Here is a 27445-nt window from a genome sequence, read left to right as displayed (position 1 = left end):
TAAAAAGAATAGAGTGTAAATTTCATTTCTTAAAAAAGGATGGCTTAGGTTATGGGATAACTAAGTTACACAGAGAAGCTAGGAATATTTGCGTTAAGAACTGCATTTTAAATTCATTAAAGGCATGTCAGAACTAATTATACATTAACTCTAGTTAACTCTAGTTTTTCTGTCTAATCATCATCAAAGTTTTTTGTAGAGCTTCGAAAGTTTTTTTAAAGTGAACCCATACCGGGTATTTGTCACCAATCAGAGCAGACGTAGCATATCCTCCGTTTAGGTTTGATTCGTAACAGGCGCTATACCACCAGGCACCGTGAAAGTCTATAGCACAATTAACGTTACTCATGTCATTATCTTGATCTTTGGTGGAAAATCTCATACCATTGTGCCATTCAATCAAACTGTCACCTAGAATAGAGTATTAATAACATTTAAGCCCAAAGCTTGAAACCAATAATAATTAAACCCAGTAACTACCGCTGTAGTAAATGTTGTGTTGGTCTTGTAAATTGCAAAATTTCACGCTGGTATGTTAAGGTTTCCATCACTTCTCTGAACTAACAAGATATGACGTCATAATTGAATATAACCTCAATTCACTGCAAACTTGATCTGTAATTGCGGGTAGAATTCATAAATTTCACGTCTTACTTCAAACCACATGTAATGTGTTAGAACGTTGTTGTACAATTCAAGTGACTTGACTGCAGTTTAAAGTCTGAGGGTATGTAATAACTTTTGAATATTTAAAATTTCTCTGAATTGAAATTAAGTGAATTTAGTACAACTTTGAAATGACCCTGTTTACAAAACCGTGGTTAAAGGTAGAATTTATGTGTAATTATGACAAGTCATTAATAAAGATTGACTTTAAATGTTTTATGAAAATTCATAGGAGGAGAATGTTCTTAAACTGAATCTTGCTTAGGATTAGCTTTGATATAAATAACAATGAAGAGTAAAAAATACCCTCAAATGTGTGAGGTAGTTGAAATTCTCATGAAATATTTCATATACTAATGAAACTATGGCTCGTTCCAAGCACTTTTCGGGTACACTAGGATACAATTAATTTATTTATGTACTAAAGTTTTAAAAAAAAATGTGTTTAACACTTATGCCGAAGCGACTTATGTGCAACACTTCAAAAAATATAATTGCCCGTCACGTGACCAACAAGGTCATGTGATTTCGGAACAAGTGTGTCAGTATGTAGTTTAGACATGCCTTTGTGCAAAGTGTCTCTTATTTATGTTCATAGCCTACAAATTAAAATCAAACCCGAGCTAAGAATGTAATGGTATGTTTTGAATGCAATATAATATTTCGGGTAGTTTTTATATAGCTGAGTACACCATCGTAATGAAAAAGAGAACATACGAATTGTGATGATGATGATGATGTACATTTTGTGTGGCTACTTTGAAAAAAAAAACACAGATCTGCAAAAATGTTTTCTGAATGTAAAATTAATGTAATTCAGATATATATGCTTGGGATAGTATGATGTGGCTTAAAAAAAAAAAAAAAAAAAAAAAAAAAAAAAGGAATTTTCTTATTTTTAATGTTACTTATCTATCGACTTAGGTAATTCCAGAAAACGTTGAGTCTATGCGAGGAACAGTGATATTGTCATAAGTTGTTTCAAACTTTTAAACACGTTAATGGAAAAAATGAAATAATTCAACGTAACTTCGTGCTTGGAGCCTTGCATCACGTTTAATTTACTGAAAATAAAATTTCTCCTGTGTGTGATAAGGAACAGTGCCTACAAAAATAAATGTAACGTGAGAATAGCCACTCTCTTTATGTAGAGATTACCCAGTGTCTCTGTGTAGAGCATACCCACTGTTTCTGTGTAGCGAATACCCACTGTCTCTGTGTATAGATTACCCACTGTCTCTGTGAAGAGAATACCCACTGTCTCTGTGTATAGATTACCCACTGTCTCTGTGAAGAGAATACCCACTGTCTCTGTGTAGGGAATACCTACTGTCTCTGTGTAGAGAATAACCACTGTCTCTGTGTACAGAATACCCACTTTCTCTGTGTAGGGAACACCCACTTTCTCTGTGTAGATTATACCCACTGTCTCTGTGTAAATTATACCCACTGTCTCTGTGTAGAGAATACCCACTGTCTCTGTGTAGAGAATACCCACTGTGTCTGTGTACAGAATACCCACTGTGTCTGTGTACAGAATACCCACTGTCTCTGTATGAAGAATACCTACTGTCTCTGAGCAGAAAATACCTACTGTCTCTGTGTAGGGAATACCTACTGTCTCTGTGTAGAGAATAACCACTGTTTCTGTGTAGCGAATACCCACTGTCTCTGTGTACAGAATACCCAGTGTCTCTGTGTAGAGCATACCCACTGTTTCTGTGTAGATTATACCCACTGCTGTGTAGAGAATACCTACTGTCTCTGTGTAGAGAATACCCACTGTCTCTGTGTAGGGAATACCTACTGTCTCTGTGTACAGAATACCCACTTTCTCTGTGTAGGGAACACCCACTTTCTCTGTGTAGAGAATACCCACTGCCTGTGTAGAGAATACCCTCTGTTTCTGTGTAGGGAATACCCACTGTCTCTGTGTACAGAATACCCCCTGTCTCTGTGTAGAGAATACTCACTGTCTCTGTGTAGAGAATAACCACTGTCTCTGTGTAGAGAATACCCTCTGTCTCTGTGTAGAGAATACCCCCTGTCTCTGTGTAGAGAATAACCCCTGTCTCTTTGTAAAGAATACCAATGTCCCTTTGAAGACTTGTGAAATTAAAAAAAGGCACCACAGAATCTGCCATATCTGTTTCATATTTAAATGTTTTACTGACTAAAACAGATAAGGGCTAACTAACAGCTAACTAACAGCTAAATCAAATGACAAACGAGATGGCTTTTACTTTATGTAGTAATTTCTTCATGTAATAATATTCCGTTATCACCTACATATGGTGTTTATATCTCCCAATTTATTTGATACTCAAGAGCATGCTTTGAGAACGATCAATTTTTAAAATGAGGCAGACTACTGACAGATAAACTGATGTTACAAGAATTTCAGCATACCTCTTCAAAGCATTTCGTAGATACTATGGTTGTATGCAAATATAACCTATAATTTGGTAATATCTTGCTGAATGAAATATGGAGATAACAAGCAGTATCCATGCTCAAAGTCCATTTAAACAATACAAATCGAGACCAGAGCAAACACGGACCTCCAAAAACATCAGAGGTGGGATCAGATGCGTGCCATGGAGGAGTTAGCATCCCTGCCGACCAATAACATCCGCCGTGTGTACCTTGTCATGATTGGGAAAAACGAAAAAATACGTCGACAATTCAGTGTGTAAGTAATGGTCTAACAATTAGTATGAAAAACGTCAGTCAGCATTTGACTTAATGATAGGTTGTATTTGCTGACAAGGTCATTGTATCGACCATAAAACTTGCGAAATGTTTCATACAAATTGTAAAGGTTTTGTTTTCATACTGAATTTTACTACGACATATTTCGTATACCTGATTTATACATAAGGCTCACGGTCGACAGGGGATCCTTACTCCTCCCAGTCACCTGATCCCACATCTGGAATCTCCGAGGGAACGTGGTTTATGACCCTTTACAGATTTTATTTGTTTGAAGATTTTTTTTTTTTTTTTGGGATCGATCACCTTTCGCTGTTTTCAACTTTTTATCAGAGAATCATATATAACCTAAACTACATGTATCTGTAATTAATACTATTTAATGGACTTTTGGGCTTGAATACTGTTCGTTATCTCCATATATTTCATGTAAATGATTGCTATGTGAGAGATTTATCATAACATAATATCTTGAACCTTTTACTCACCTGCTGTTCCCGAATATCCAGATATTGTTAAATTGTATTTATTGTTTTCATCTCCGATGTAAAATGTGGTATACGCAGCATAGGCCTGTTCTCCATTATGTCTCTGGAGATCAATTCGGAGTTCTTGGTTCTGATCCTTTGTTAAGGTGTGGATTGCGTCATTCCCTTTGTTAAAGATGTAAAAATTCTCACTTTACATGTGAATTTTAAGGATTAGTGTTAGCCCTAACCCTATTGCTATAGAAAGATAAGCAATTGTAAAGGATTTAATTGAATTCGTATTTTTGTTGTAATCTGTCTGTGTACTAAATTTTATTGAAATCAGACAAAAACTTAAGAAGGAATAGTTTTTGAATAAAAACTTTGTGTTCCTTGTCATTAGTCATCTACGGACTTTTTTTAAATAAAAAAAATTAAATATTCTGATTCTACAAACAAATACTCCCAGGTTGATATCTAAAATATGCTTGAGTTCTTTACTGAGAATCTCTATGTAGTTTTCAGAAAACAGGACTTCCAACAATGTGTTCGAATTGTCATGCGTTTTAATCGCAGATGTGTTTTTTTTTTATTTGTATGAAGCAGCATTTATTTACAAACTTTTGCATGAAAGAAAAAATCTTTGCTGTGGCCTTTAATTCGACAACTTAGATATATCGACGACGTTTTATCAATAAATAATAATTCTTACAAAAAGAAAAACATTGAAGCGTTTAGCAAAAGATTTACCAAGCCCCTATCTTTACTCTTTGCAAAAATAATAACTGCTGTAAAGCATATTCTCGAAGTGGTGTAAATCAGATGTGGATTCTCAAAAACCTTTAAAAACCTTTACAAAATTTAATAGCGATTCTCGCGATCGGTAACCACTTAAACTTCTTTGCCACGCATGGTCACCGATTTTGATGAAACTTTGCCCATTATTACAACTTGACACCAGAAACATATATCAAATAAAATTCCGTTGCTATGTGCCTTGGTTGCCATGGTAACAGCCAGAAAAGTTGAAAAAATTGAGATTTTCAGCCACTTTAAATCTTTATTAAACCTTAATAAAGACTACGAAAAACAAACAAACCATTCTCCCAAAAACATGACACCTTATTGCCACTTATGTTATAAAGAAACTATTTAGAATTTATCTCTAAGTAAGTGGTAACCATGGGTACATTTGGAATACATTTTAGATGCTGAAAAATGCTGAAAAACGCTCTATAGCCACAAATAATAGATATTACATGATCAAACTCAATCAAAAACGTAAGAAAAACAATGAAAAATATTTGACCTCATGTAATTAGGTATTGGCAATATTATTCTAAAAATAACTTTCATGGTTGCCATGGTAACACAGTGTCACCATGCAAAATCTGTTGCTATGATTGGGTTAATGCTACTACCGTGAGGGAAAACAATAAAATTCATGACTGGCACATATGCATCCTTAGGACCTTGCAACACCGACAACATAAGAAAAATTGAGATTAATTGTTACTTTGCAGTGTAACCATGGAAACAACGTACTAGTTGTTTAATGTGATATTTTTTGCTGCTTTAGGAATTTACCAACCTTTTAATCAAGAAAAATATCATTTGAATCACCTTGAATAGTATTTATCTCGTAGAACTAAAGTTGAATATCATATATTGATAAAGGTTGTTGAAAAATACAACACTGTTGCTATGGTTACCAAGAAGAGAAAATGTTCGATTTTGTTAATTTTTTGTCAATATTAGACCCTATGTGTCAGCTTTTTGCATCCAGTTAGAGATTGGGTGATAGTCAAAATTGAAAATCAGGTTAGTTGTTCACATATATCAATCATTAAAGTTTTGGGAATCTACATACAACGGTACGTATCCAAGGAAACAGAGTATTTTTCAGATTTTTATGCATGTTTTTTGCCTTATTTCCATAGCAACGCACTATTTAAAGAATTGAAAGTGAATTTTTTGAAATGTGAAAATTAGGGTCACACAAAGGCCTTTAAAAATTGATCATCAGTTATATAGAAATATGCTTTTTAAAAAGATAGGATAAGATTAAATCACTAAGAGAGTAAATTTAAAATCCCTTCGTGGTATTAAAACCGTGGCAACCATTGCCAACCTATAAGAAATATCATATTTTGTCCTTGGTATATGTTACAAGGATCTCTTCTCTATTATTTGCTTGCATTTCAACCTATAATTGTTTTTATTCTTAAGTGTATGACTTTATAAAATTAAATGAACAAAATTATTACTTTTGAATACTTTGTTTCCATAGTAATGTATGTTATAGACGATTTACCAAACATGTTTATCATGCATTTAAGACGACATCAGGCCTTCAACTTTCAGAAACAGTCATTGCCACTTGTTTGCTTTGCTGCAATCGTTAACTGTGGGACTCTGAAGATGTTGAAAAATGCCATTTTTCAAACTTTAGGACATGTTGCTATGGTAACCATGACACGTAGCAACCAATTTTTGCCTGATTTGAGTTAACGGTATCAAAGACTTTTATCATAGAAAGTTTGGAGAAATTCTGAGACTATGCGTGCCACAGCTCCTATATAAAAGTTCAAGTCATTACAGAGAATGGCTCTTAATACTGCCATTTTTATAAAAGTCAGTAACATCCAAACGCACGACTCTTCGACACTTTATACAACTATTCCTCACGCTAAATTAAAAACTAGGCTTTTTGATATCATAGACAACTGCATCTTCAATAAAAATGGTCGAAAATTTTCAAATCTGGTGATTAGTCATCAACAAAATTACTTTTTATTAAAATCACTCTATTTCTACACACAAATACTCTGATGTGGGTATTACATAAATGCTGGAGTTCCTAATTGACAACATATATGTAATCTTCGGAGACTAGAATTATCCAAGAAATTGTTGGAATTCCATTTTGCACTAATTGTGCTCCTTTATTAGCTGAAGTGTTTGAATATTCCCATGAAGTAGAATTTATTCAAAACCATCTACATGAGAAGAAGAAAACACTTGCTGTGGCCTTCCATTCGATATTTAGAGATATTGACGACTTATTATCAACTAACAATGGTTACTTCCACATCTGTTTCTTATTTGGATGTTTATTGACTACAGATGACAAGGGCTAAGTAAGATCATAATTGGATGACAAATGAGATGACTTCAGCTTTTCCATCGTCAACTTTCCTCATTTATGTAGAAATATCCCGCTTTTACTTACTTACTCTGGTGTTTACATCTCGCAATTTATTCGATACTCAAGAGCATACTCTGAGTACGGTCAGTTTTAAACCGAGACAACTACTGACAGATAAGCTGATGATACAGGGACTTCAACAACCTCATATAAAGTCAGCATTTCGTAAATTAATTCTATGGTCAATATAATGACTTTGTTAGCAAATGTAACCTATCATTGGGTCGTATTTTGGCTGATGTGTTTCATACTAATTGTTAGACCTTTGTTTTGAACTGCTCGTTATCTTCACATAACTTAATGACATAACCACATACTTATTCGCATAACATAATAGAATCTATTAAAATGGTTTTTGTATAATCGAGTTCACAATTAGTATGAATTCATAAGATGAAGACAAAGAACTGTGATCAATTTGATAAATTCCAATAAACAAAACGAATCGTGAATAGGACAAATACATGGACCCTGGAAACAGGACAGATAGGATCAGGTGCCTAGGATTAAGCATTCCCGGTAACACCCACCGTGAGCACAATGAATAAGATACATAAAGAACATAAAATTAGAATAATATTTCCTTTGAAAAGGATAGACAGACAGTTATGTGTTAATTTTGTTGAAAAAGTCAATCATAGTTATCCTTGTTTGTTCAACATCCCCTAAAAGCATTGCTAATTTAATAGTACAGGTATTTTGAGCAGCTTTATTTTAATTTTTGATTCTATGCATTTTTTAATTCAGATAAAGTTTTGCTAAACTCAAATAAATAGGGAAAATAAAGAAAAAACAATAAAATCTAACACAAAAAGATACAGATATTTTTTTTTTTTTTAAAAAAAGTTATTTTAAAAGGAAAAGGAAACGACAGCTTTCTCGGAATTTTTTACCACTTTATTTGATTTAATCTATTTATTTAGTTTTATTTATTCATTTTTTTTTTTTTTTTTTTTTTTTTTTTTTTTTGGTAACATATTACATATATAGGAATGTAAAAAGCTTCAGAACATTTGAAATGTAAATTACTGAAAAGAATAAATAACGATAATATTTTTGTTGAATTGTCGACGGACTTTTCCGTTATTTCCCGATCATGACAAGGAACACACGGCGGGTGTGACCGGTCGGCAAGGGATGCTCCCTCCTCCATGGCACCTAATCCCACCTCTGATGTTTTTGGAGGTCCGTGTTGGCACCCCCATGCTCTTCTCCTATTTTGTAATGTTTAATGGACTGTTGAGCTCGAATACTGTTCCTTATCTCTACACATTTCTTTGAATTAAAATTCTTTTCCTAATACTATTATGATTCTGATATGAAGAAAAACAAAAAATAGTACTGTTAATGATGACGAATTGTATTTGTTTCTGGCCTTGTTTCTGAACTAAAAGGCTAAATGTAATCATTTATTCCCAGTAAACTCGAAATAAAAGACACAATAGTGATATTCAGTATATTTTACTGAAGATAGACGTAAATCGCAACCGGAAACTAATAATTAAATCATATTACAAACTGAATGACCTCAGCTTATTTATTGTTTGCTTCAGATATTCTGTGGCATTACTCCATTATCAACTGCATTTGTCGTCTCCCAGCTGATTCATGAAGAGCTGCGATAAATTTTTACACAAAGACAGGCCAGCGAAAAATAAGTTTATGTTACAGGGTTTTCAGTGTAGTGAATAATACGGTCGTTATAATGACTTTTTTGCAAATACAAGTGTCTTTGAATTTTTGCTGAAATATTTCATACCAATCGTAAAGCAATATGTTTATCAAGATTTGAACATTTTTTTAATTAGTTTGCCTGTATTTTTAGCTCATCTGAGCCAAAGGCTCAAGTGAGCATTTCTTATCAAATGTCCGGCGTCCGTCTGTCGTCAATAAACTTTTCACATTTTCGACTTCTTCTCAAGAACCACTGGACCAATTTCAACCAAACTTGCCACATCTTTCGGTGAAGGGGATTTCAACTTGTTTACAGGACGTTCCTCTTTCAAGGGGAGATTATTAAGAATTTCATGAAAATTTGGTGCCATCTTTAAAAAATCTTCTCAAGAAACACTTGGAAAGAAAAAAATGATACTTATGTGAAAGCTTCATTACAAACTCTAAATTTAAATTTGTTCATATCATAACCCCGATAGTAGGGTGGGGCCACAAGAGGGGGTGAAGTTTTGCATAGGAATATATAGGAAATTTCTTTAGAAATCTTTTCTCGAGATTAGCAAAGTCATGATTAGTCACATTATTATAGAAATATCCTCAAGTAATGTAGAATTAAGTGATTAGGTGATTAACTGATTTCTGCTCTTTTCTCCAGCCATGTGCTCAGGTGAGCGATGTGGCCCATAAACTTCTTGATGTTTTGCTCGTATTTAAATAAAAATTCAAAGTTATCAGTTTAATAAAGCAGAAAATACAGAAACATACCTATCCAGTAGTTTTTAGACGCATTCCCAAATCCCTGTTTATACTCATTCCATGTCCTGTAAAAGTCAACTTCGCCATCTTCTCGTTTTTGAATGACCTGAAAAAACCATTGATTAAAATATTATAAAGCTACTTGTGACAGAAAAAAATTATACTAATAAAAGGTCTACTCTATATCATTTGGATATTTTTAGAATTTCATATCTGCCCTCTTCAACCATTTCATGAAATATGGCCAGAAAACAAGTTTGTGTGTTTTAGGGTTTTTTAACATTTTATCGACAATATATTTAAGTGATTGTAACATTATGGCTATACTTTCATTGTTTTTTTTTTCTGTGACGTAACGTACTTGCAATAAACTAAATGGCTCCCCCTTGATACTTAATGCCTACTATCATCAATAAAAAAAATAGTTCATTCAAAGTAATGATTTTGCTTTCATGATAGTGAAATCTACAATTGACTCAGAATTTCTACAGTGAAAATGACTTCCTAATAAATGAATATTTGAAATGGAACTGGGAAATTAATTGAAAATTAAAACACTACTCACCGTCCACCCTCCTTCGTCTGTCGTCATGTCACAGAAAACCTCTTTCCGAGTGTCAGCGTAAATAATATACACTCCATCTTGTCCTCTCCTGCTGAAATCTCTTTTCAAAATCTCCGAACAATCCTTGTATATTTTTTCTAATTAACGTAAAAAAGAAATTCTTCATATGATAATATATAAATAATTATTTATTCTGCTGAACGTGGTATCTTGTTTATCATATTTTGTCAGACGATTTATTAGCAACTGCTCTTTGTAACCAGTATGCATAAGCTGCAGTTGCTACTTGGGCTTACATAAATTGATTTAGCCCATTTGTAACTTGGTCTCAATTCGAACTTTTAACTGATATTGATACCTGTAGATTCCGTTTGCTATTTGGTCTGATGTTGACATTGCTAGATGTTCATTTGTTAGTTATTCAGATGTCGGATTGAACCTCACGACTACATGAAGTAGTCTCTGATATAATGTACATTTCTGTTATTATTTTTTTAAAACCTTTTTCTACTTTTTTAAAGTTTCAAAATACATTTGTCTTTATAAAAGTAATCGGAATATATGAATTTAAAAAAAATCTAAACCAAGTTGATGAATTAAGAATATCAACTGTCTCGTTTAAAGTCATCATTTCGTAAGTTCTATGTTCGATACAATCCTTGTCAGCAAATACAATCTATCATTACGCCAAATACTGACTGACATTTTTCATACTGATTGTTAGGCCATTATTTATAAACTGAATTGTAGACGGGTTTTTCCGTTATTTTTTTATGATGACAAGGAGCACACGGCGGGTGAGACCGGTCGGCAGGGTATGCTCACTCCTCCATGGCACCTGATCCCACCTCTGATGTTTTACAGGTCCATGATTGCTCTTCCCCTGATTTGTATTGTCTAAATGGACTTTTGAGCTTGAATACTGTTCGTTTTCTCCATATATTTCATTTATCAATTTCTTTTCTAATGTTTATGATCCATTTTTTTTTTTGGCACCATTTTCAAGGCACTAATTATCTGTTCAAAAATAAGTATAAGCCAGTATTTCATATTTTTTTCTTAGAATGGTATCCTACCTTCGCAGCACAGTTAAGGCTCAATAAGGAGGCGGGGCCTAATTTTTACGGGAAATGCTTACTAATGACATCATACAAATATATATGTTCTTCAAATTACCACAAAATGAAATGGTTTGCTATTTTAAATATTGGATAGCTTTAAACTACATCAATACTTACTATTGCATGTATGTTTGTCGTTGGTTAAATCCCACAGAGCAATATATAAAAAATTCACTGATCGCAATGCACTTGACAATGTGACGTCATATCGCATAATTTGACGCAGTTTGTATGCAGTGAGAGGCGGATCAAGTTATAATTTATACAATGAAAAACAATGAAAATGTATTTTGTAAGTTAATAAAATATATTTGTAGATATTTAAGAGGCCATTAACTTGGATGCGATGTATATTTTATGATTTTATTCATATACTTCCCATACATTTCCTAGACAAGCGATACTGCCGTATATTTGTATGCAGATTCATTGAAGGGTAATAGAAGGGTCATAATAAATCGATATATTGCAAGGGCATACCCTCAATGAATTATAACAAGCTTTTACACATAAACTCAAGAGGTATGAAGATATCTGAAAAGTGCTGCGAACCTGATGAAATCTTGCAAATGAATTAATTATATCTACATTTAATGCACTTGACCAGCAAAATATTCAACACAGTAGAATCTATATAGGTTTGCAGCACTTTTCACAAACTACAAAGAGTGTTGAAAATAATTCTAAATTAAACTTAGATTTTTAACGTGGTTATGCCCTTGAAATATTGAAATTTATAGATGACCTCAATACTGCAGGTATATTTGCTAAAATCACTTGACTGCCACATTACGTCACAAGTCTAGGTAAGAAATCTAATCGTCCCCAACATGTAGTTTTCAACCACATTACATGTGTCTGATGATGGTAAAGTCCTAATAGAATCGCCCATCCTTGTAAAGAATGTATTTTTCTATTTAAAAAAAAAAAAAATTCGCCGATATTTCCATTCGTCACCTTAACTGTACTGCGTTATTTATTAATAATACTTTTGCTCCAATTTTTTGACCCTATTTGTTTTTAGAGAAAGTTCATTTGGATCTTCCCAAAATCATTTTGATTATAAATATAAAAAATTATTTGGAAGGAAATGACATTTTTTCTTTGGTAAAAGTGTCGAAACAAATCATTTTGAAGAGGTATTAAACCTGTATTTTTTATTTAATATACACTTCATTAAAAGCTCATCTCCTGTTTCACAAGTTATTGTTGTACTTTAGATTGTTACTGATGTTAATTGATACTTATTACAAGTTAATCAAACTCATTTACGATGAGCAATAAATAAGAGTTATCACCTGACAAAATGTGTCAAAAAACAGAATAAACTTTGGAATAATGTTACCTTTTAAAACAGGTACGCATTTACCACGAATACAGATTTCATCCTCGGTACAAGTATTGTTCAAACAATCGCCCACAAGATGCTGAAAATAAATCAAACCAAAGTCATGATTTACTTTAAATACAACGAAATTCATTTTTTTTTTCTTCTCAAATATCAATTTGTTTTATTAATCCTCGAAAGTCTTAATTACCTTTGGAAAATTTTCCCGGTCAATGTGAATGATACTTTCCTCGATCATCAGACGACTCTCATTCTTAACAGCAAATCTTGTGTTTAGCCGGCATTTCCTTTTTTCTCGTATCCAATATACTGACCGGCATAATGTAAACTTGTAACAAATCATCATACACATCCCCACGTCAGTATTGGTCAAAAGGTTAAATCCAGGTAACGAGGAATTTTCATAATTGCTAATGATCAAAGATTTTGGGTTTAAACACTGAGCGTAGCATGTCTGTAACATTAACAGAGCGAGGACTTGTCCAGTGAAGTACAGATTGGTCGACATAAGACGTATTACTGATCCCATATCAATACTTTTTTTGTAAATGAAATTGCGATCAAATTTATTGTCAGCAGGATTAAAGAGAATAATCAACTTCTCTGGTTTATGTATACTTTTATCGTTTGCACGGATCTTTCTATTTATGATTGATGGTTCTCACGTGATGCTTCCACTGATTTTTCAAGATAAAGATCAATTTTTTTCTCTCTCATTAATTATATCGATAAATTGAAAACGATAATCTCTCATTCAAAGTAATAAAGTTTTTTTTGCATCTATAAAAAATTCATTTTGCACTTTTTTGGGAGGAGGGGATATGAAGATAGCAAACAGTTATCAAGCTCAGAAGTCCATCAAAACAAAACAAATTTGGAGCAGAGCAAACACGGACCTCTAAAACATCACAGTTGGGAACAGGTGCCATGGAGAAGTAAGCATCCCCTGTAGACCGATTACACCCGCTGTGTGCTCCTTGTCATGATCGGGAAAACGAAAAATCCGTAGACAATTTACTGTAAAAATAATAGCCTAACAATTTGCACGAAAAACGTCAGTCAATATTCGATTTAACAATAGATTGTATTTGCTGACAAGGTTATTGTAAGATTTTGACAAGATTTTACGAAATGTTGAGTTTCAACAAGATTGTTGATATTCTTGTTTTATCAGCTTTTTAGTCAATAGCTTGCCTCGGTTTAGAAAATGAATCAACTCGCGGGTATGTTAAGGCTTCACCCAGAGATATCCTACTTGCCTTTACAATATGACGTCATAGTAAGCTGTATGACGTGAACTTTAGAAATAATGATTTCTTAATATCTATCTTTAAAGTTAAATTTCAGGTCTAAGAAAAGAATGGAATCATTCAAAACATAATATAAACTAAATCTTGTCGTTTTTGGGTGGTATAAATAGCTAATTATTTAGCACGGGGGTTAAATACCAAACCCATGACGTCATAACTATTGATCAAATATTTGCCGAGTGAAATTGAAGGTGACGAGAATTCATGTAAGCAAATATATGAAATGGGAGTTTTAAGGCATATACCGCGAATGTTATGTGTGATTCATAAGGAATTAAAGATTAAGAATCAGGTACGCTGATATATTCTTACCATGTTTTCTTATAATGAACACAGTCAGTGCTTTGAAATCCCGATCAGCCGTTCCTCTGTCGTTCTATAACAACAAAGATGCACAAGTTCAACACTACGCCGCATACTTTGAAATATAATTTTTGATTGTATCGAAAGCTTGTATTCTATAGTACTTGGAAAGTGCTGCTAGAATCGTGTGGTTAACATGAATTGATAAAAATTCCTTGATCGTATGTATAAAATATAAAAATATTGATAAGGTTTCATGCGAAACGTTGGAATATTTTTTTCTGTGTCAGGAGAGTAGGATTCTAGCAGCACTTTTCATGGCCCAGTGATGTTTTTGCATAATTATTTTCACTAAAAGAAATGAATTATCTCTTGGGTAGTGTTGAACTTTTCACTTTTTCATTGAGGCAATTTTTCTATTTATAGACCTCACGTGATGACGTTGTAGTGAAGTGCTTCTTTTAGCTGAAGACTCAATGACGTCTATACAATGGATAATAATAGTAAATGTTTTATCTATGGTTTTTCCGATTTATCAATGTTACATTTTACGAAAAAAGTCTAAATTCGCCGAAATATGACCTGGATACTGCCTTAACATACCTGCGCTGGGAGATATAAACTCCATTTGAAGATAATAATGGCAAATTACTACATAACGGTAGAAAAGTTGAAGTCATCACGTTTATCCTATTTTTTTTTTTTTTTTTTTTTTTTTTTAACCATTAGCGTCTTCTTCTAGTAAAACATACAAATATGAAACAGATGTTTCAGACTCTGTAGAAATCATAGAAAATATATAGTCATTCTAATCTTCAGTTTCGACAATAAATGTGTAACAAAAAATATTTATATGTTTATTTAATTTTAACCAAAGATATAGTGAGTAGGATAAACATGCAAAATAGACTAAGCTCTAGATAGACCGTACTGTTTCAGTGTCATGCTTAGAATTAAAGTTTACAGCTCATTATCTATAACACGTAAAGTAGATTTCAGCTCTTTGTTGACCGTACTGTTTCAGTATCATGCATAGAAATAAAGTTTTCAGCTTATTTTCTATACACATATCAAGTAGACTTCAGCTTCTTTTTTTTAAAGTAGGTTATCTTATTTGAAAAAAGATTACAGCCTCAAATCTGTGATTTATCGATTGCTGAATCAAAATAAAATAACAGCAACCTGCCTATAGTGACTACCATTTAAAGCTAGAGCTTTTCAGTATTTTTTCAGAAATTTTGATTGGTGTGAAATATGATTTTCATTGTCCAAAAAAGCGAAGATTTCTTTTCTGATTGAATTTTAAAACGCTCATGATTTTTTCTTAAATCATGCATATACGCTAATACACAAATGATTATTTTATAAAATGTTGCAGACCTAAAACTGGGATCTACGGACCCAGACCCTTGAAGTGAGTATTTTTTTTTATGTTTGTGTGTGTGTTACCTACCTAGATTGTAACTGTATGGTTTCATTTTGATTTTTACACGAATCATAACATAAAGAAAATAACGGTTAGTATATATTTAATGTCCCCAGTGACTTAAGCTTACAACTTTGTAAATTCATAGGGGAGGAGATATATAAAGACCAAATTTTATTTTCAAGTAGTGCATTAATACACTCTTAAGGATTACAGATAAGGATTACAGATAAACCAGAAATACACACTTCACATGATGTCCATTTCTAGGACAAAGCTCCCATTTTCAAAGGTAACAAAATAATAATTGAATGTTTGCTTAAAATGACATCTATTTGAAAAAAAGAAATCTTTTTCGATTTTAATGGCCTTTGTGGAAAATGTTCAATTAAGAATAGAATGGGGTTTGAATTGATGATATTTCAAACAAAGAAAAGTTTTCCTTAAAAAAAAAGCAAAACACAAAAACAATATATATATATATATATATATATATATATATATATATATATATATATATATATATATATATATATATATATATATATATATATATATATTAACAATATGAACTTTTATCAGGATACCCACCTCCACCCCAACCCTGGGTTGAACTCTCGACCTACGGAATCAGTCTCCTAGCCGTACAGGAACAGCGCGCTAGACCGCTCGGCCATCTAGGCAACTTAATTAAACTTGCTTTCGAATCTTATATGAAATGTCTAAACAATTAAGGGGTGGGGTTTCCTTTTCCAACATTCTATAAAGTTTCACCCCTGGAAAAATCGGCATAGACCTAGGGAATGTTTAATCGGGCTACAGAGAAATAAAATTCTCCAGAGTACTTGTTTTTAAATACCGAAAAAGATTAGAGAGATGAATGACGTCGATTTGTAGTCAGGGTGTTCAAAGTGTGTCACGTCGAAAAGTGACGTTGATCATGTTTGATAGCTATATTGAACTCCGAAAAGCAAATTATGATTTTATAATCAAGTGAGGATCTTTCACTATGTATAGATCCATTTACAATATTATGCATTGATATCAGTTGTTCATGGCATAGTAAAGTCATATAAACAAGACGGGTTTAAGTCTTTACTGAACTCCAGAAATTCTCATCAAAGTAAGTATATGCACTCTTCACATGTGGTCCATTTCCAGAACAAAGCTTTCTAACTGCAAATTGAAGTCATTACAAATAGAAAATTTATGCACTTCTATAGAAAATTCTGATTTCGATACATTGTATATGAACTTGAGTCAACGTAGAGTGCTTGCCCTGTGATTGAAAGGACGTGGCTTCAATCTCTGGCCTCAACAAACCTTATCGATAAAAAAAAAAATACACAGCAACTGTTCCTTCACCAAGTACATGTACTCGGCATTTTGAAATGAAAGCCATTGTTCTTTTAAATGAAATCAATAAAATCGAGACACCTTATTACGATAGGTGTTGGCACGAAAAAGATCACCAAATGCTCAACTGCCCTGACTGCCGGAAAAAATTCTTAATTTGAAGCCCTTTGTCGGCATGCATGCAGTGAAATCTCATTTAAATGAAATAATATTGAAATCGATGTAAAACTACATCGATCAATCGAATAAGTCAACTTACACCGCAAGAAGGTAATCAAAACCGTACTTAAGTGTTAAACAGTATAGAATGTAAAAAAAAGTCTCTTTATTCAGGCTTTACATTCAATTTTCTTGAAAAAAAAAACAAAAAAAAAAAAAAACAGTACATATATACTTTTTAAAGTAATACATGTACATAGTTTAACGACTGTAAAAAAAAAATAAGAATGACCTTCAAATAAAAAAAATAAATAAATAACCGTTCAATTTTTTCCTTATTTTACAAATCAAGGTCAATTCAAATTACCATCACAATGAAAAAGGTGATGAGCCGTGATCGATCTCGTAAATCTACAAAAAAAAATGTAAACAGAGCAAAAAACACGGACCCCTAGAAATTTCAGAGGTAGGATCTGGTGCATAGGAGGAGTAAGCATCCCCTGTCGACGAGTCATTCGCCAGGAGCCTTATGTAAGGAACATTCCATAGTCAAATTTAATAAAAAACAAAGGCATAATAATTGCTATGAAAACCCTTAGCTAGAATACGACCCAATGATATATTTTCTGAGAAGATCAAGGTTGTCGAAATCCGTTTTACATCATACGTTACCCCTGACTACCGATATTTTCAAACCTATTAATTTTTTTTTCTATGTAGAAACCCTTATTGCTACTCTTTTATATACAATATACACTGTTTGGCTTGATTATCTCGTTAATTTTACCCTTAGGAGACGATGGATAGGAATTAGATACGCTCTACTGCATATGACACCTGCGCAATGATTTCAAACTACGTAATACACATCCTTGGTCAACGTCATTTATGTGTCTTTTTAAAATTCTGATAGCTTTATAAAAGTTAAGCTAAAAATAAAGTTTAATAGCATCACTAAATAAGTAAACTGCCGATTAAACAGAACTGTTGAGTTCGGGGGGATTAACCACACACTATTTGCTGATCATTGATTGAAGAGAGAGAGTGACAAATTCTGGCTGAAATATTCGTCTTTTATTTTTTTAAACATCCTATTATGTGTGTGTGCAAGGAGGGGGCGGGGTCTAAGAGAAGAAATATCTCATAAATACCTTGTGAGCCACCTAAATTATATATATCTTACAATAGAAAGAGTTTGTTTTTTTTTTTCAATTCCAGTATAACATCATTAAATGATAAATATACATGAATTAGTACGCATACTAACTGTAAGTGAAATTCATTAATTTTATTCTCTGAATTTTAATTAATCAAGTATAACGTTAAATTTTTTTTCATTTATTGTTTGACTGGCTATTTGAAATAAAAGGCCACCTGTCTAAAGTCACCAACTTCAAAACTTCCCTAAGGTGGCCTCTCAAAACAGGTTTGACTCTATATATATCTTCCTCTTACGAAGAAAAGGAACTTTTTTCCCTAAGTGTCTTTGTTTTATATTCAGAGCTGAAAATAAATAATGGGGATTACTGCTTGAATACCTGTAGAGGATTATAGATAAGCCGTAATCATGCACTTCACTTGACATCGGTTTCAAATTAAAATCTTCCATTTCCAAAGTGAATTCATAACAAAAGCAATTTTAATGAATATGGCGTTGAATCATTTCGCCCACATTGAAGAACAGCGGAAAAATAATTCACTAGCTGGTCTGCAAATGGTTTTTTCCGTGATAAATTAAAATAGCCTGAGGTTAGGATAATGATTTGTTTTATTTCAAATAAATAGAAAGAATCATGCATCTTAAAAAAAAAAACTTTTAAAAAGTAACATTACAAATCTCTCCAACAACTTATCAGACAGAAATACATAATCGGTTAAATATACTTCATACACGCTTATTTCTAGTAAAAAGCTTTGTGATGTGATACAAAGAAAATTATAGATCGACAAAGGTTTTTCCAACATTATACAAATGGTCTAAAATTCATGTCATCGTCCTGATGAACGAGACTTCATTCGAGCTCCGATATTTTTCCACCTTGCCATTAAAAAAAAAATATAAAATGAGGCAGTTTTCGGAGCAAGAAAAGTTGTTCATTTATTATAAAAGTAAACTCATTAACTATCTATCTCCTCTTTACATCACCATGTCATAAAAAAACACCCGAGTCATCAATATATCGTAGAAAACTACTCAGTCCGTCATCATGTCATTGAAAAAGACTTAGTTCATCATCATATCATTGAAAAAGACTCAGTCCATCATCATGTCAATGAAAAGACTCAGTCCATCATCATGTCATTGAAAGAGACTCAGTCCATCATCATGTCATTGATAAAGACTCAGTCCATCATCATGTCAAAGAAGCGAATGAGTCCGTCATCATCTCATAGAAATGACTCAGTTCGTAATCATGTCATAGACATGACTCACTCTATCATCATGTCACAGAAAGGACTCAGTCCGTCATCAAGTCATAGAAAAAGACTCATAAAAATGACTCAGTCTGTCATCATGTGATAGAAATGACTCAGTCCATCATCATGATATAGAAATGACTCAGTCCATCATCATATTATAAAAAGGACTCACTCCCTCATCATGTTATAGAAAACAACTGAGGCCGTCATTGACTGAGTTCGTCATTATATCATAGAAAACAAATCAGTTTTTTTTTGTTTTTTTTTTTTGTTATGTCGCCTTTTCTGCATATGATGCACATGTAGGCGTTAAGTGCCCCTTTATGTCTTTATACTACAAAAATATTTATACTGCCTTTTTTTCTGATGATTTTAACAATCTAATTTGTACTACTTTTTATCCGTGAAACATTACACAACAACATTGTGCTACTTTTTATTAGTGAAACTGTAATATGTGAGACCTTCATATGCTAACTCTTTATATTGTTTACAATTAATTTATTCTGGATGGGAATTTACTATAATCATAGTACATGATTCTAAAGTGATTTATTAAGCTTAAACAGCATTTATTATGCCTTATTTTAACTCAGATTTGTTTTACAATACCTGCAGTATTACCGTTCGTGTTTTGACAACTTCCCCCATTTTCGATCATTTGTTTACAAATTTTATTTTCTAAATTTCTTCGTAATACGGTAAAACAATCGTTTTAATTAAACTGCAGCTGTTTATAATTACCAGTTGTTGATGTATGTTCAGTACCAGCGCATTCTTTTACCTTCATCTATGTGAAATCGTCATTTTAGCGCTCGCGAACTTCTTGTGTACTTTACCATGCGTTTCCCTCGTCTGACTGACCGCTTCACAACTCATATTGTCACTTGTGATTCTGCTGCATGATTTTTCATTATTTCAACCATGTTGTACATTATTTTTATCTTTAATTATTGTAATATGATGCTGACCACTATTTTTGTCTATTTTTTACCTTATGATGGTGAACTATTGTCTTATTTTATCGATCTCATCGGCGCAATATGTTGTGAAGTCATACTTCCGTATTTACATATATCGCTGCGCGCACTACTTTAGAAGGCGCCTAGATTCGAATCTTGATTTTTATAGTAAAACTACATAGTCCTGGATATTTTCATTATTAAACTAATTACATTATTTAGTGTCCATATAATTAAAGTAATCCGGACAAGGTCTTGTATTGTTCATTAAATGATTATTAAGAGTTGTAATTCAGCTTGTCTGGATATCGGGAATTGTTCGGAATTTCCATAGATCCGTACAGGGTTTGGATTGGTTATAAATTTTCCGGACAAAAAGGACAAACGCTGATTGGTCATAGAAGGTTATATATAGGACCCAGCTTCAGCATCTCGACACTCACTCTCGACTCTTCATCCCTTCGGGTTGTTTGGTTAGAACTAGAGAAAGTCCAAGGTATTCAAGATGATAAATCTTGTAGTGGATGATGCTAATTTTTATAAGGACTTGCGCGTCCGGACAGGACAGTTTTAAGAGTATAGAGATTATTCCAGTCATGTAGACCAGTAGTTTATTTGTTTACAGTTCGAGTTATTAATTAGGACTTATGACCGGAACATTTCTATGAGTCAGTCCTTTCCAAGTTCAGAAGTTTATTTGATAGTTTATGTCACTTTTATACATTTTAATAGTTGTCCGGATTGTTTGCTCGGATGTGCAGAGTAGTTCAGTAGTTAAGTTCACTTAGGTTATTCTTGTCCGGAATGGCTTGTCCGGATTTGGTAGTATTTGTTCGGATTAGCTTGAGCTGAAAATAAATTCATTTTGAGAGTATACACATATTCTGAATAGTTTACGCATAATTTCTTCATAGGTTAAGTGGCATTAGAGTTTAATATAAGCCATACCTAATAGTTTAGTACAAAGATAGTTTATTTGGATTTCCCAAATAGTTAGGGACTGTCCGGATCGTCGCTTGTTGAATTATTAAATTTACAATTAATATTACGCAATTAATTACGCAAAGTTGTTTTACTTTGAGTTCGAGAACAAGGAGTTGTTTGCAGATACTAGTTACAACAATAAATTAACTGTGTAATGTAGTCGCAAGACAAGTTCACCCCCCCCCCCCTTTTTCGGGTCACCTATTGTCTGAATGGTCAGCATCTCATTCGTTGTTATTGTTCTTGATTGTTGCTATCCTAAATAAAAACCTGTTATGCCTGACAAAGGAGTTTTTATTTTGTGACAAGGGTCCGCTCGACTTGTTACAAAACATTACACATAATATTGTGCAACTTTTTATCAGTGAAATATTACACAGATTATTGTGTACTACATTGCAGCATCACCTTACAAATTACACAGTATACTCTGTACCGTATTATTTTATCAGTGGCACATTAAAAAGTTTAATCTTTACATTTTATTTTTGTCATTGACAGCTCACATGGTCTAAACTTTAATTCATCATGGCATATACGAGGGGTTATCAAAAAGTTCGTGGACTGACGCGATAAAATTAATAATATGTAGTCTTTGCTTACAAAATTTATGTGGAACACAAAACAACAAAAGTTTAAGAAATGTTGAAAATTTTAGCTTGATACGTTGATAATTTGCAAAATTATTCTAAAATTAAAAAGACTTTATGTGATCACCCGGCGCTGTCGCCGTTTAGTGTCATGACGTCCGCTTAACGTCATTGTTTCTTAATGTCCGCTCTCTCTACCTCATACACTTATCTTGATGAGATTACCTGGAGTTAAGTAAGGACTTAAACCCGTCTTATTTATATGAATTTACAATGTCATGAGCAGCTGTTTTCAATGCATATAATATTGTTAATGGATCTTTATATGGGGAAAGATCCTCACTTGATTATGCCAGAATACTTAGCTTGTTGGAGTTCAATTTCTACCACACATGATCAACGTCAATTTTCGACGTGACTGACTTTTGACACCCTGACTACAAATCGACACTAACTGTGCATATTTCATTTCTCTGAATCTTTTTGGGCATTAAAAAACAAGTACTCTGGATGCATTTTATTTTTCTGTAGCCAGTTTAAACATTCCTTAGGTCAATACCAGTTTTTCCAGGAGCGAAACTCTATAGAGTGTTTGAAAAAGAAACCCCTCACCCCTTTTGACATTATTTTCAAGCCCATAATTGTTTGGACACTCCATATAAAATTTACGATAAAATTTCATAGAAATTACAGAATGGGGTAAAAATTGCAAATTTTACTGAACAGATGTTTCATACCACAAGCCTGAATTAACGAGATTTTTTGATGACAGATACACATATCTAAAGAGTTTTTCTTAGTTACACTCAGGTAGAAAAAAACGTCTTATTAGAGGTTGCGCCTCCTGGACATACCTTTGCTTACAAAAACACTAACAATTTATTAAAAAATAAAAATTATGATATATGGTTTACTCTAAAGATAGAAAAGATGATGCTAACTAAATGTGTAAAATTTCATTGATGTACCTAAAGCGGTTTTAATTTTATGACGCTAGTCCACGAACTTTTTGATAACCCCTCGTATATGTAACGAGTATAAGTTTCCTTACTTAGAAAAAAGTAAATAAGTTAGTACAAGAGGTAAGTCACACAGAAAATGTAAGAATATTTCTGCTTAGAAATAAAATTCATTATAAGCATGTCAAAAATGGCTCTAGTTTTTCTGTCTAATCATTATCACAGTCTTTTGTAGTGCTTCATGACTATTTTTAAAGTATACCCATACCGGGTATTTTTCACCAATCACAGCAGACGTAGCATACTGTCCGTTTAGGTTTGATTGGTAACAGGCGTTGTACCACCAGGCTCCATGATATTTTGTGGCACAGTTAACGCTACTCATATCGTTATCCTGATCTTTGGTGGAGAATTTCATACCATTGTGCCAATCAATCAAACTGTCACCTAGAATAGAGTATTGATAACATTACAGCTTGATGCTTAATGTAAAAAATAATAACAAATAAAGCACTATTGAAGTTACTGCTGTTTTAATGTATTAAATATAAAATTACATATCATATATATAATGATTGATTGATTAATTTAATCTTGTTTTATGTCCCATTCGCAAATTTTACAGTCTCGAAGAGACGTCACCGAACACTAGTTAATGGCTTCAAATTTAGACTTTTGTAAACCTATAGGGTTTGAGACAATTATTCTAATCAAGAAAATAAAGATAAACTAATTAAAATGTACTAGTTAGAGTGCATTGACCCCCTATAATCCAATTGGGATATGAAAGTGTAAGACTTTTCCGTAAGAGTAAACAAGCCTGGTAATCGTATGAAGGACAATTTTAGCTACCAGGGTGTTTATCTATCTTTGAAAGTCGATACAGGAACAGTAACGGAACATTGCTAAAAGTTATCTTAACATTATACTAACTTTTGCACAATACTAGGACGTTGAACTGAAGGTTATTAAAGTTCATGTTTCAATTACAATTTATTTTATAAAACTCCAGGATTTTGTCACAATTTATTGCATAACTTGTTTACTTAAATCTAACTTGTTTATTTCATACGTAAATGAGTATTATGCATTGTACATTATAAAAATAAGATTCAAACTTAACCAAGCGCTCTCATCTGGGCCGCACTCATCGGAACGGGGCTCTTCGGAGCGACGTTCTAAGAGACGCTAGGAGCCACTATACGATCATCTGTACAACCTATCACTCTCAGTTAAATAAAACTCTTTGAAAACGACTATCTGTCTTATAGGCTTACACTTTAGTCGGCACTAAGAGTCATTAAGTAGACAGGGATCTTTATCGTGCTAACGCCTGCCGTGACACGGTTCCTCGGGAGCTCGTGGCAGAGGAAGACTTGCTACCTAGCTTTATCCACTTAGTTCAGTCGCGGTCGGGGTTTGATCCCATGACCCTGTGATCACAGAGCTTTCATCATAAATATAAAAGTGAAAATAACGAATTATGATAAGTCACTCTGTCAGATATTATAGGGTATTCACTGGTAAATCATTAGTATGACCTCATTTTTTTGTTCTTTCAATACCTTCTATTTCTTGAACGGCCCAAGTCAGTCCAATTAGTTACCTGTAACCGTCCAATAAGTTAAAAAATCTGTCCATTATCAAAAATAATGGACAGTATATTTAATAACTTATTGGACGGCTACAGGTAAGTTATTGGGTTAAGAAAACACAACAAAAACATATTTAAAGTAATGAATCCAACATTCTTCACAATGTAATGGAATATTCCAAGTCACAAAAACAAAAACTGAATCTTTGTAACTGTTCCAATAATAATGAAAACTGTATATTCCAAATCACAATGAATGTCAGAACTTAAATTTGAAGGAAATATCTTGGAATTCTATTGAAATATAACTTGCACCAACAACACGTTTGAAGATTCTTTATAGACTTTTTTCTAGTTTAAAAATATATACCAGTATACAAAAAATCATACATGAATCATTACTGCACTTTTAAAATTGTTCATAAAGAATATAATTGTATCAATTTGCAAAATAGGAAAACTGGATGCAAACATTTTAGGTCAAATGTTATTAATGACATAAAAAAATATTGGCAAAAGAAAATAGAAGTTGCCGTTTGCATCACATGTATGGTTTATTTGAACTGACCATTTACACTACATTACATTACATACACTCTGGTAAGATAAACTATCGGACATTAAGGATTTTTTTTAGTTGGGAAGTTATCTCTCTTCCCAGAGGGTCGGTCCTCTTTAAATTTATTGAAAAATAAATGGTAACGATAAGAAAGAGATCTGTGCCAAGGTTCAGTGGCCAGTGCCGTTTGGCAAGTAATCAAACGGTTGCTGGTTCACATCTAGCTGTTTGTAGTGTGCTGTGTGCTTGCATAAGTAACCTTCATTCATTAAATTGTTTTAGATCACCAAAAAACGGGTAAAGGCTTGCACTGGGAGTTAGCTTGTGATGGTGTCTCATCCAAGAGAAATAAATGACTCTCATCCTACTACCACTACAGAAATTGGGTTTATGAGCCTAAGATCCCCATGGCTTGAGAAGGATTTAAGTTAGCTATTAAAAAACTAGTATGTTTTGAGGAACTTGAATATAAATTTGAAAAAATGAAAGGTATAATACCCCCTGTCTATCTGTACTTTAATACGTACATCGTTCTACACTCAATGCATTGATCCTTCATATACTGTCAATATGCAAACCTTGATCACACTACATTGGCGGATCACAATACTCACCCGCTGTTCCGTTGTATCCAGATACTGTAAGTGTATATTTATTGTTTTCATCTCCGATGTAAAATGTGGTATAAACAGCATAGGCCTGTTCTCCATTATGTCTCTGGAGATCAACTCGGAGTTCTTGGTTTTTATCCTTTGTTAAGATGTGGATTGCGTCATTCCCTAAATATATATTTTTGAGCTTGAATACTGTTCGTTATCTCTCTCTCTCTCTCTCTCTCTCTCTCTCTCTCTCTCTCTCTATATATATATATATATATATATATATATATATTATATATGTACCTATCCAATAGTTTTTAGTGGCATTCCCAAATCCGTCTTTATACTCTATCCATGTCCTGTAAAAATCGACGTCACTATCTTGTCGTTTCTGAATGACCTATAAACAATGCTTGATTTTTTAATTTATTGCTATTTGAACAATAAACATGGACCACTGTGATACATTCTCCTCAATTATCTGTAAAGATTCAAGCTATAAGACATGCCAGTGTGCACTATTTGGTTATATAGAGTTGCTAATGAAAGAAAACTGAACAATACAGAATTGTTTGAAATCTATAATTGTCAATGCGTAGAAGGGTTTAGAAACCAAATCAAAATCAAAATTTTGTGGGCAGTTTCTTCGTTTTGACTCTGCCCGGGAGCACAGTTAATTCCACAAATTGCAGATTAAAATTCTACTCTCCTTTGTTATGCTAGTGTTCGTGCCTTAATGTTTGGTAAATGTGTGACGAAGTTTATATTGGGTTTCAGTCACCCCCATTTTTTGTAACATCTATTATAGAATTTATGATCAAAAAAGATATAACTCTGGTTTTGTATAAAACCGGAATGTGGGGTATTCCTAGGTTAGACTTTTATTATTGCTGAAACCCACCAAATAAACTCTCTCATCTTTTCACCTCTCCTGGTTTTTTTTTATAGATTCTGTCAGGTCAGGGTAACATTTTGGGGGCTCGTCCGGGATCTTATCATGGCAGAGTAGATAGAGGAAATGCTGGAGGTGAGATCAAAGTTGATGATGGCGCCATTGAAAGCAATGAAAGGAATTCTGGAGGAATATGGGGAGTCTTTTGATACTTCCAAGGGTCGACTAGTGGTGGCGATGCAAGCAGATAAATTCTTTATGAAGGAGATGAAAGGCGCACAGTCTGGAACCACATTGCTCTCAGTAAAATATACTTTCGCAGAGGCAGCCCAGAAAGAACTTGAAAAAAACTGTAGGTATGAAAACAGAAAACAGTCTTCCGGGGTTTCTGAAGAGGAAAACGAAAAGAAACCAGAAGTCAAATAAGAAAATCCCACAGCTGTAAAGCTACATAAGGACTTTGAAATCAGTGGTCAGATTGTTTGTAAGGCGGGGATATCTTACACAAGCCTAATTCGACAAATTGAAACTGGTAAACAAAAGGGATATTCGGAGGTTGACATCATTGATGGGGTGATCAAGGCTGTTGTTCCATCCTCAAGTCTTCGTAGTTACCTTTATGGACGACCTGACATAAATTTGGCTACTCAAAGGAGTATCCTAAGAGGAAACTATGTAGAAAAAAATGCTTAAGAGTTATACAGTGAGCTTGCCAGTGCAACCCAAAATCCAAAGGAAAACCCTAATGATCCCCTTTTGCGTGTGATGGATCTCAGGAATCGTATTCTGTTTGCTTCTCAAGAAGATAGCAATG

At 33.3% G+C, this 27445-nt stretch overlaps 2 protein-coding genes across 2 annotated transcripts; both read right to left on the bottom strand.

Annotated features, from left to right (window-relative positions):
• Nucleotides 1-160: 160 nt before the first annotated feature.
• Nucleotides 161-13505, bottom strand: LOC133185660 (ficolin-1-like; the record flags this gene model as incomplete). The annotated part of the gene is made up of 5 exons (XM_061320968.1): nucleotides 161-411; nucleotides 3867-4031; nucleotides 9493-9589; nucleotides 10049-10185; nucleotides 13472-13505. Coding segments are annotated over 5 exons (684 nt in total), but the record flags the coding sequence as incomplete, so codon positions are not given.
• A 7716-nt stretch (nucleotides 13506-21221) lies between these two features.
• LOC133185659 (ficolin-1-like) lies at nucleotides 21222-26526 on the bottom strand. Its single transcript, XM_061320967.1, has 5 exons — nucleotides 26521-26526; nucleotides 26043-26139; nucleotides 25755-25919; nucleotides 23256-23434; nucleotides 21222-21302 (listed from the first exon to the last, which is right to left on the bottom strand). The coding sequence occupies exons 1-5, from the start codon at nucleotides 26524-26526 to the stop codon at nucleotides 21222-21224; spliced, it is 528 nt and encodes a 175-aa protein (XP_061176951.1).
• Nucleotides 26527-27445: the final 919 nt, after the last annotated feature.

The sequence above is a fragment of the Saccostrea echinata genome, unplaced genomic scaffold, assembly GCF_033153115.1.
Source record: "Saccostrea echinata isolate AGI-Se365-2 ecotype Australia unplaced genomic scaffold, CSIRO_AGI_Sech_v1 ptg000012l, whole genome shotgun sequence".
NCBI lineage: Eukaryota > Metazoa > Mollusca > Bivalvia > Ostreida > Ostreidae > Saccostrea > Saccostrea echinata.
The sequence above is the reverse complement of the archived record's forward strand: the minus strand, read 5'-3'. Positions and strand labels throughout refer to the sequence as shown.